General features: G+C 35.0%; 1 protein-coding gene across 3 annotated transcripts in view; it reads left to right on the top strand.

The window, feature by feature from the left end:
* The window catches only part of COG5 (component of oligomeric golgi complex 5), a 281,698-nt gene that overhangs the window by 178,040 nt on the left and 92,492 nt on the right, over positions 1-11,166 (top strand). For all 3 annotated transcript variants that reach the window (XM_010841464.1, XM_010841466.1, XM_010841465.1), the window contains one exon: positions 3,297-3,378. In XM_010841464.1, the coding sequence (XP_010839766.1) occupies positions 3,297-3,378 (82 nt within the window). The remainder of the gene's footprint in view (positions 1-3,296; positions 3,379-11,166) is intronic.

Raw genomic sequence — 11,166 nt, 5'->3', positions numbered from 1 at the left:
TGAGTCGTGTCCGACTCTGTGCGACCCCACAGACGGCAGCCCAACAGGCTCCCCCGTCCCTGGGATTCTCCAGGCAAGAACACTGGAGTGGGTTGCCATTTCCTTCTCCAATGCATCAAAGTGAAAAGTGAAAGTGAAGTCGCTCAGTCGTGTCCGACCCTCAGCGACCCCATGGACTGCAGCTCACCAGGCTCCTCCATCCATGGGATTTTCCAGGCAAGAGTACTGGAGTGGGTACTGGAGTGGGGTGCCACTGCCTTCTCCAACTGAACACATACGTATGAAATTTAGAAAGAATGTAACAATGACCCTATATGCAAGTCAGCAAAAGAGACATAGATGTATAGACCAGTCTTTTGGACTCTGTGGGAGAAGGCAAGGGTGGGATGATTTGAGAGAATAGCATTAAAACATGTATATTATCATATGTGAAATAGATTGCCAGTCCAGGTTCAATACATGAGACAGGGTGCTCAGGGTTGATGCAGTGAGATGACCATAAGGGATAGGATGGTGAGGGAGGTGGGAGTGGGGGGTTCAGGATGGTGAACACATGTACACCTGTGGCTGATTCATGTGAATGTATGGCAGAAACCACTACAATATTGTAAAGTAATTAGCCTCCGATTAAAACAAATAAATTTTTAAAAAATGTTGCTTAACAAAAAAAGAAAATATGTTTAAGGCACAGAAATACATGTGTACATAGATACAATGGAATATTATTTAGTCTTAAGATGGTAAAGATGGTTGAATCTTTACATCATGCTAAATGAAACAGTCTTACCACAAAAACACACATATTTTGTATAGTTACCTTCTTGGAAAGTAGATAGGTAGTTTGCAAGGGCTGGGGGAGAAAGAAAATGGGAGTAGTTCATTAGTTATAGAGTTTCAGTTTAGCAAGATGGAAAAATTGCAGGGATCTGTTGCATAAGGTACATGGAGTTAACACTACTGTGGCTAAGATGGTAAATTTTGTGTTTTTTAACCATAATTTTAAAAGGATAGGAATCATTTTATGCTTTGTTTTCTATGAATTTTTTTTAAAAATGAGAACTGGGTATGAAGTATTTTGCTAATTTAAATGGACTGTATTAATTGCCTTTTATTCACTCAGCTACATGCTTCTGTAGATTTCCTTATTGCAAACATTGGGCTATTGCATTAATACAGTTCCTAATATTTAATGATACTTACATTGCTGACATAAATCCAACTTGTTTAGGTAGATAATTCAAATACCAAAGTCAATTTACTATTATACCTGAAAGTTTTGTATTTGTATGCTTAAGCAAGATTGACCCATTTTCTTATTTAAGTGTGTGTGTGTGTAGAAGCATATATATATGCATGTGTATATATGTGTGTGTGTGTGTGTATATATATAGTCATCCAATGTTCTGCATCTTCGCTTTCAGATTTTTACCATTATGATGTTACCTGTGGACTTGTTATATATGGCCTTTATTATGTTGTGATAATTTCCTAGCTTGTTGAGTGGTTTTATCATGAAATTGTGTTGAACTTTGTCTAATGCTATTTGTGTATCAGTTGAGATGATCATGTGGTTTTGTCCTTCATTTTGTTAATATGATATAATGATTCTTTAATTTGATGAAAAAGTCAGTTTATTTAACTAAAGTTTAAGGAGTTACAATGTTGCATTAGTTACAGTACACCAAAGTGATTGAGTTATAGTTTTATATATAGTAGATATATATGCTTCTCCAGATTCTTTTGCATTAGCAGTTATTACAAGATATTGAATATAATTCCTTGTGCTATTATAGGTCCTTGTTGGAAAAACATCCACTTTAAGCTGTATGATATACAGTGCATCTGCTTACCAATGCAGGAGACATAGGAGATGCAGGTTTGATCTCTGGGTCCAGAAGATCCCCTGCAGGAGGAAATGGCAACCTATTCCAGTATTCTTGCCTGGAACAAGAGGAACCTGGCAGACTGCAGTCCATAGGGTTGCAGAGTCGGACACCACTGAGCAACTGAGCTTGCACATATACAATATACATATTGCATAAAATATTGGTGATCTAAATCTACTTTCTGATCCCTGAGTAAGAAACTGGCAATTATTTGATTTGCCTCTTTTTGTGGTACACAATACCCATTTGAAATCAAAACAAAAGACTTACTAAAGAAACAAATAATGAGAAAAATAGATATGTGTGTAGATATAGAAGTGAGAAATCAGTATTTTTCATAGTTCATTTTCTTTATAACCTTGATAAGTAGAATTTCATTTTTGCAATTGCAAAAGTAAAACAGAATTAATGAATTTCTTAATTATTCTTTTTTATGAGAGTAGTCATATTTGAACATTATACATATTTATGTGATTAAAGTGAACCATGTGAAATTGGCATTCTTGTACTTCAAAAATAGAATACCAGCAATTTGATATTATATACCACGCAAGTAGAAGTACCTTAAAGGACTTGGTAAATTTTCTAGAAGTTCCATTTTGTTTAAACAGTACTAAAATACTTTCTTATTTTAACAAATAATACTTAAACTAATGTTTATCCTTTCTTGTAGTAATTACTTTGTAAAATATGTATTAATAGTTGAATGATAGTATCCTGCTAAGCTGAGTAATAGTAATTTGTACTCAGTTGTATCCTACTCTTTGTGACCCCATGGACTGTAACCTGCCAGGCTCCTCTGTCCATGAAATTTTCCCAGCAAGAATACTGGAGTGGGTTGCCTTTTCTTATTCCAAATAGTAATTTCTGTGACTTAAAAAAGAAAACAAAAAATTATATCTATTCTTCAGGCAGTTCTCTTTTGTAGTTGGTGAATTATATCCTGCTGGTCAATGTTAATCTAAGTATGCTTGTTCTTCATTTTCTTATGGTCACACAAATTGCCTTTTGTATATAAAATGATGATGGTAATTGTTATAGTAATAACTAACATTCACTGAGGGTTTACGACATGTTAAGAACTGTCCCAAGAGTTCACTTTTATAAACTTTAGAAATCCTCTTAATAATTCTGCAGTGTAGGTACTGTTACCATAGTCATACAGTGATTTAGCAACTTGCTCAAGCTCACACAGCTAGTCAGTAGCAGAGAAGGATGGTGACTGATTATCTGAACATGAGACGTGATTTGAATCATCTATATATTTCTACTTTGTTATTTAATAATTTCATTGTTTGATAGATGTCTTAGGAATTTTGACTTAAATATATTTTTAATACATTGTCAATGCTATATCTTATCCATTATCATTAAAAAAAAATAATATACCCCCCTTTTTTTGGGCCACAGGATGGACAGGCTGAAATTTTATATACATTTTGGAATTCAGTTACTCAAGCACTTTCTTCTCAATTTCAGACAGCAACAAATTGTAAGTATAGTATTTATTTTGCAAATTGATTTCAAAGTTTTTCAGTTACTTCAAGAAGTTTTGATCTATTGGTTTATATAACATATCTTTCAGAAACTCCTGGGTAATTGTCATTTCTTATGTTACCTGTATATTCAGTTATATAAGCAATAAGTTCTTTCTACACTTTTAAAATACTTAGGATATGAAATGAAATTCTTCAGAAGAATAAGTTAATTCTCCATAATTTAGTCAGGGGAACTCTGATTTTTTTCTGTGTAAAAGGATGTTTGATGTTGAAGAATTTTATTAATGCTTGTAGAGTATTTTAATTAGAATATTTTAGTTCCTAACTAAGAGATATTAAGACACAGAGACCTTATGGCTTTTTCCTTTTTGTAAAAATGATGATTTGATGAATGAACGGATGAAATGCCTGCATCATGAGTTAAAAGTTGCTTAACCAAATATCATCTAAAAATTTTCTCTCTGTTTGTTTTTGTCATGGAATAACGGCACCGGGTAGTTCTAAACAGTGAAATATACAAACTAGCTAATATCATGGAAGTGTTTTTGTCTAATCACTGAATGTAAGAGCATTAAATATATGGAGGCTTTTTAAAAGAATTTTGAGAGTTTCTATGTAGTTAAATTTTTATTCAAAAACATTTATTGAAAGTACTAGTATATGTAAGCATTATTTAGTCCCTGGCAGTCCTGGGTGAACAAACCACAGTACCTGCTTCCCTGCTTCTATTTGTCAAGAACTGTGCAGCAAGGTAGTGACCACAGAGGTCTTCATTCCTGTGTGGCTAGACAGAACTTATGCAGAGGATTTATTTAGGACTGATTCTCTCCATTTTCTTCTACAAATCACTCTACTCTGAGAATACTGTGCTTTTCTCTGCTTTATATATCTGTTTGGTCATCTTTTTCAATATGTAATTTACATGTGTTTACCAACTTTGAGCACAGGATTCTACGAGTTTTTAACGAGTGTTTACATCGTTAAAATTGCCATTACAAGACAGAACATTTCCATCACCCCCAAATGTCCTTCATATACTTATAGTCAGTTTCTTATTTCTGCCTCTTGGCTCCTGGCAGCTAATGGTAAGTTTTCTGTCAGTATAAGTTAGCTTTTCATAGATTTTTATAAAACTGGAATCATGCAGTATGAGAACTTTTATAGCAATGTATAGTTATTTTAAGATTTATTCATGTTGTTGCATGTTCCAGTAGTCTGTTTTTACTTCTGACTAAACTTTCATTGTATAGATATATGCTATTTGTCTATTCCTCAGTTGGAGGATAACTGGGGTATTAAAGTTTGATGTTGTTATGAGTAAAGCTGCTGTAATCATTTATACACAAATCTTTTGTAGACATATGTCTTCATTCTCTTGGGTAAATACTTGAGTGGAATTTCCTGATCATTTGATACGTATATGTTACCTTTAAATAACTGCTGAACTGCTTCCTAAGATGAATGTATGATTTTTCATCCACATCAACAATGTATGATAATTCCTCTACCTTTTTATCAATCCATGATATTGTTATTTTACTTTTAGCCATTCTTGTGTTTAGTAGATTTTCATTGTGGCTTTAACTTCCACTGGCTTAAAGACCAGTGATAACCATATTTTCACATTTATTTTCCATCTGTATATCTTTATTAATCAAGTATTTATAAAGAATATTGACTTTTTAGCTTTATTTAATTTTTTAGCTTATTGCTTGTCCTCTTCTTCACGCTTCCCTTGTAGCACAGTGATAAAGAATCTGCCTGCAGTTTAGGAGACCCAGGTTCGATCCCTGGGTTGGAAAGATCCCTTGGAGGAGGAAATGGCAACCCACTCCAGTATTCTTGCCTGGAGAGTTCTTTGGAGAGAGTAACCTGGCGGGCTACAGTCCGTGGGGTCACAATGAGTTGGACACGACTGTGACTAACACTTTCACTTTCACTGTCTTCTAATTATTAAGTCTTAAGATAATTTTATATATCTGGGTTCAAAGTCCTTTCTCAGATGTTTGTTTTGCAGACACATCTGTCTGTGTTTGCCTTTTCATTTTCTTAATGGTATCTTCCAAATGACAAGTTTTATTTTTGAACCAGTATAACTTATCAATTTTTCTTTTATAACTTTTGGAGGATTGTTTGACCTAAGAAATCTTTGTCTAACCTAAGGCTGTAAGTATTTCCTCCTATATTTTATTGTAGAAGTTTTACTGGATTCCTTTGGAGTTAATTTTTGTGTATGGTGTGAGATCATGGTCAAGGTTTATTTCTTTGCATGTGGGTCTGAGATGTTATGCTTTGCCTGTTGACTGTCCTGGCACTTTAGTTGAAAGTCATGTGGTTATATATGTGTAAGACTGTTTTTGGCTCTGCTTTGTTTCATTTTTTTTTAATGCACATCCATGTTTGTATAAATAACGTATGATTTTCAGTTACTAGAAATTATCTTTATTTATTTACTTAGTAATTTTGGTTATTCTAGTTTCTTACTCCATGCATGAAACTAATAGTTTTTCATGAAACCAATTATCATCATGAAATTTTCTTTAATACTTTCACACTGTAAGCCAATTATGTTTAAAGAAATACATTTATTAATACTTACGTACCAGTATGGAAACACAAAGATGTAAATTTACCTACAAAATATTAAGAATAATTACAAAATTCATTAAAATCTTGGTTTTCAGAATAAAAGAAGGCTAATGTAAAAGCTCATTTATGGCTGTTACAGTATTTCTGCTTTCAAGCATTCACTGAAAATGTACCTTATCACTTTAAAGCCTTTACAGAAACGTTGGAGTTGTTGTAGACTGTATTTTACTTTCTTTGTTTAATGAGTAAATTTAAATTTCATTTATAATGTTTTTTCTCTCAATATGGAAGGAGTGTACCAAAGAAATAGCCTTAGCATTATTGAAAAATTTCAAACCTTTAATCATTACATCTTCCAGTATTGTTTATGACTGGTTTACTTATCACATTTTTAGTAGAAACTGTATAAGGTAAGCTTCATCTCAAAAATCACACAAATACTAAGATAGTATAATTCTGATGCCGAAAACTCAGCCTCTGTACACTCGTACTGAATCAAATCTCAGAGACAGAATTTTGGGTGAAGTAGAAAAGAATAACATTATTACTTTGTCAGGCACAGGGCAACACAGTGGGCTCATACCCTGAAAAACTTTGTGTCCCAACCTGGAGGGATTTGGTGGGGAGTTTTATAGCAGTGGTTCAAGAGCAGGGCTGCTGATAAGGGTCAGGGTATGTGCAGGGCCTGGATTCCTTTAATCTGGTGGTCTCAGGTGGTCTCCCCATAAAATATGGTTCTTTTGTTGTTGTTGTTTATTTTCTGGTTGCACTGGGTCTTCACTGTTACACAAAGGGGCTACTCTTTAGGTGTGGTGGGCGTGTTTAGCTGTCCTGTGACATGTGGAATCTTCCCCAACCAGGAATCAAACACATGTCCCCAGCATTGGCAGGTGGATTCTTAACCACTGGACCACTAGGGAAGTCCTAAGCTGAGGTTCCTGAGGTTATCAAATTGTGACCTTTCTGCAATGAAGAATGCTTCATCAAGTTGTTCATCTTCTATTTTTGGGGAGTTTTAGTTCTGCAGAAGAGTTCAAAGATACTGTTACATGTATCCCTTAAAGCAGACCATGCTTCAAATCTGTATGTTTGTTTCTTGCAAGCTCCTCCTTTGTCTCTGCATCTTCTCCCTTCCCTGATTAGCCACTGTTCAAATCTGCCCTCTGGAACTCAGGAAAGGTCAGGGAAGCAAGAGTCTACTCCCTACAAACACAGAATGGGGGACCCAAAGGCTTCTGTGTGTTGGAGCCCCACATGGTTCTGCTCATTTTCAGCTCTAGGGAGTGGGACTGGAATGGAAATGCCCTTGTCTATAATTCAGTCCTGTGTCATTTCTGGGTCTGGTTGATTGAATTTTCTTCTCATCACTGATATTTTCTCTACTTTTTTGTATATCTAATAATTTGTGATTGAGTATCAGACATGGATTTTATCTTGTTTGGTACTAGATACTTTTGTCTTCCAGTCAATATTCTTACTCTTCGATACTGTCAAGTTGCTGAAAAATAATTTTGATCCCTTTGAGTCTTGCTTTTTAGATTTATTGGCAAAACCTGAGCAGTGTTTACTTTGGAGCTAATTATTTCCCACTGCTGAGGCTAGACTTGTATACTCTACCAAATAGTTTTGGCTTTTTAGTTTGGCTTTAAGAAACAGGCACTCTTCCCAGTCTTGCATGAGGAACAGGTATATTCTCTTTAATCCTTATGCTTGTTTTTACCCCCCAAACTCTGGAAGTTTTCTCTCACATATACTGATTAGTGTTTTGCTGAATACTCAGGGTGAATCATTTGCAGATCTTTGCAGTTCTCTTTTTGTGCAGCTCTCTCTGGCATGTTGTCTTGTGAATTCTCCTTGTCTTCCTGGTCTTGAGGACCATAGCATAGAGGGAGAAAGATTGCTTCCTCTTTCCTGTGCTATAGCCTGGAAACAGCTGCCGGCAATCACAGAGTCCACTCATTTGTTTCCTGTTTCTCAAGGATCACATTGTGTTCAGTGTTTTAAAAATCATTATATCATATATTTCACCTTGTTTGTTTTTTGGTTATTTCAGAGAGGAGAGTAATTCTTGTTCATGTTACAGCATCTTACCAGAAGCAGAAGTCTCTCATCTAGCTTTAAAAACAGTTTTTATAAGTGCATTTCAAAATCCTGAGTTGGCCGGAAAGTTCATTCGGGTTTTTCTTAAGAAGTTATGGAAAAACCCAAACGAACCTTTTTTGCCAGCTCAATATTATGTAGGGTATGTGTGTGTGTGTGTGTGTGTGTGTGTGCACTTAATGGTACCATCATCTACTTACCTTTGGTTATCTGCTTTCTTATTTCTGTAACCATTACAAACCCTTGGCTCTTTCCACATGCCCTCCTTTTTCCCATCTGCTCATTTTGAGTAACTAACCTTTTCTCCTGGGTCAGCAGGACGATTAATGTCATTAAGAAACTCAGAAGTCTGTAACTGCCATCCAAAGAAAAGCCTGATTTCCTCCCTGTGGGCCTTGAAGAGTAAGATAACTTTTTTCTTCATAGCCACCCATTTACTGATGGATACCTGATCCTTTGTTTACCCCTTCCTCTCAGCAACATTATTCTTTTTTTTTTTGATTTTGCATTTCCACTTCTCTTTTGATCTTTTCCCCCTTTGATATCAACCTATTTCAGTTGCTCTAATCTAATTAAAGCTATAGAGTTTCTTTTTAGTTACTGTCTAATCTCTTTTATTCTAACTTCTCAAAAGAGTAGTTTACATTTTTTTGTCTTCATTTTATTCCATCCATGCAAGAATGGTGAACTCTTGAATTCTACTGAAATTGCTCTCAATGAAGCAAGCAATGACCTACCTCTTAATTACCAAATCCAGTGGATATGTTTCACTTCTTATCCTATGGAACCTATCTGACTTGTGTATGAGAGGAAATACAATATTTTTAGGCAGAAACCCCCATTAATATTTACATTCGGAGTAGTTGGTTGCTTCTATTAACATTATTACTGTAATAACTTCCTTTGGGAGAACTCTTAGTGGTTCAGAGGGTAAAGAATCTATCTGCAGTGCAGGAGACCCAGGTTCGATTTATCCGTGGGTTGGGAAGATCCCCTGGAGAAGGGAATGGCTACCCACTCCAGTATTCTTGCCTGGGAAATCCCATGGACAGAGGAGCCTGTTAGAGTACAGTCCCTGGGTTGCAAAGAGTCGGACTCAACTGAGCAACTAACATAACACAAAATAAGTTTAAAAAAGCTTTTTTAAAATAAAAATTTGAGGAAAATATTACAAAATTAAAATAAAGTGAGAAACACCTAAGCAGCTGTTGGGCTGCACCTTGCAGGCCTACAAGGCCTGTGCTTGCTTAGTTTCAAGACTAAAGAGAGAGCTGGAGTCTATTTATATAGCACAAACAGTCCGTGAAATGTAATGTAGTAACTGTGAAAATTATAGACAGGCAATATTAAGAAAATGCAACCATCTGCAGAGTTGAATATTATATACAATGTAACAGATTGTATAAGTAAGATTTTGGCAGAAAATACCTAAAGGAAAAATTTCCTAGTTAGGAACATGTTCTTTCTGATTGTAAATGTTCATGCTTAGTAAAAAGAATTTCTACTTGATATAATAAGATATATCTATGGGTTTGACAGTGAATTTACTTTTTTAAAAAGGAAAGGGGCCTGAATTTGTGACTATGAAGATTTAGAGTAGCTTCTGCCAGACATGTGCAGCTTTAATTGTCTATGGCTGATAGTTATTTCCAAGATGATTTCTAAGATTTATGTCTGTTACCTCTCTGTTATAGTTTCCAGATAATAACGGTTGTTAACCAGCCTATTGGGTTATGGTACACATATTTTCAAGTCTCAGTAGAAACAAGCAAAATAAATATTACATCGAAAAGATGCTAGTGCCCTTTTATAAAAGCTTAAAAAGATTTTTTGAAATATGCTAAAAATGTTCTGGCAAGTAAATCTGTTTTAAAATATTTAAAGCCCTTTGTGCAGTTTTAGTCTCTCAGAAGTCTTAAACAACCGAAGGACTTGAGTCATAGAATTAAGAGAACTACACAATATATATTTCTAGTGCTTTGGAAAATCATATGTGAATTGGAGAGATACTTTAGGAGATATGCACATTTGAAGATTTAGAAAGCTTTCAGGCTTAAAATGTATGCTAAAACGCATTACCTTTACTTTTAAAAAATACAGTAATAAATCAGGAGTCCAATCTTGCCAGGAAGTAGAGGGATAAACAAGCTATGCATTTATAAATGCTTTATTTAATGTAGATTAAACAATGTTAGAATGGTTTCCCAATTTGTCCCACCTGTGCCTACCCCAGTGTGTCCACGTGTCCATTCTCTGTGTCTGCTTCTCTATTCCTGCCCTGCGAGTAGATGTATCTTTACTGTTTTTTTTCCTAGATTCCATATATGTGCATTAATACGCAGTGTTTTTCTCTTTCTGACTTCAGTCTGTAGGACAGACTCTAGGTCCATCCACATCACTACAAATGACCCAGTTTCTTTTCATTTTATGACTGAGTAGTATTCCATTGTACGTATGTACCACATCTTCTTTATCCATTCATCTGTCAGTGGACGTTTAGAATGCTTCCATGTCCTGGCTGTTGTAAATAGTGCTGCAGTGAACATTGAGATACATGTGTCTTTTTGAATTATGGTTTTCTCAGGGTATATGCCCAGTAGTGGGATTGCTGGATCATATACTAGTTCTAATTTTAGTATTTTAAGGAACCTCCATACTGTTCTCCATACTGGCTGCATCAATTTACAGTTCTACCAACAGTGCGAGAGAGCTCCCTTTTCTCCACACCTTCTCCAACATTTATTGTTCGTAGATTTTTTGACGATGGCCATTCTTACCAATGTGAGGTGGTACCTCATTGTAGTTTTGATTTGCATTTCTCTAATAATGAGAGATATTGAGCATCTTTTCAAATGTTTGTTGGCCATCTGTATTTTCTGTGTTTTGTTTTTAGCCATTCTGGTGGATGTTGAGTCAAATCACATTGTGCTTTAATTTTTATTTCCTTTGTGATTAATGATATTATTCACTTTTCCATATGTACTTTGGCATCTGCATATACTCTTTTAAAAATGTTATTTTCTATAGCATTGTCTGTCTTACTGATTTAAAGTATTTTATTTACATATTATGAAATATTTTGTTTGTTTCTT

This window comes from Bison bison, unplaced genomic scaffold, assembly GCF_000754665.1.
Source record: "Bison bison bison isolate TAMUID 2011002044 unplaced genomic scaffold, Bison_UMD1.0 scf7180017864162, whole genome shotgun sequence".
Classification (NCBI taxonomy): domain Eukaryota; kingdom Metazoa; phylum Chordata; class Mammalia; order Artiodactyla; family Bovidae; genus Bison; species Bison bison.
Note: the sequence above shows the minus strand (reverse complement) of the source record. Positions and strands in the feature narration are given on the sequence as shown.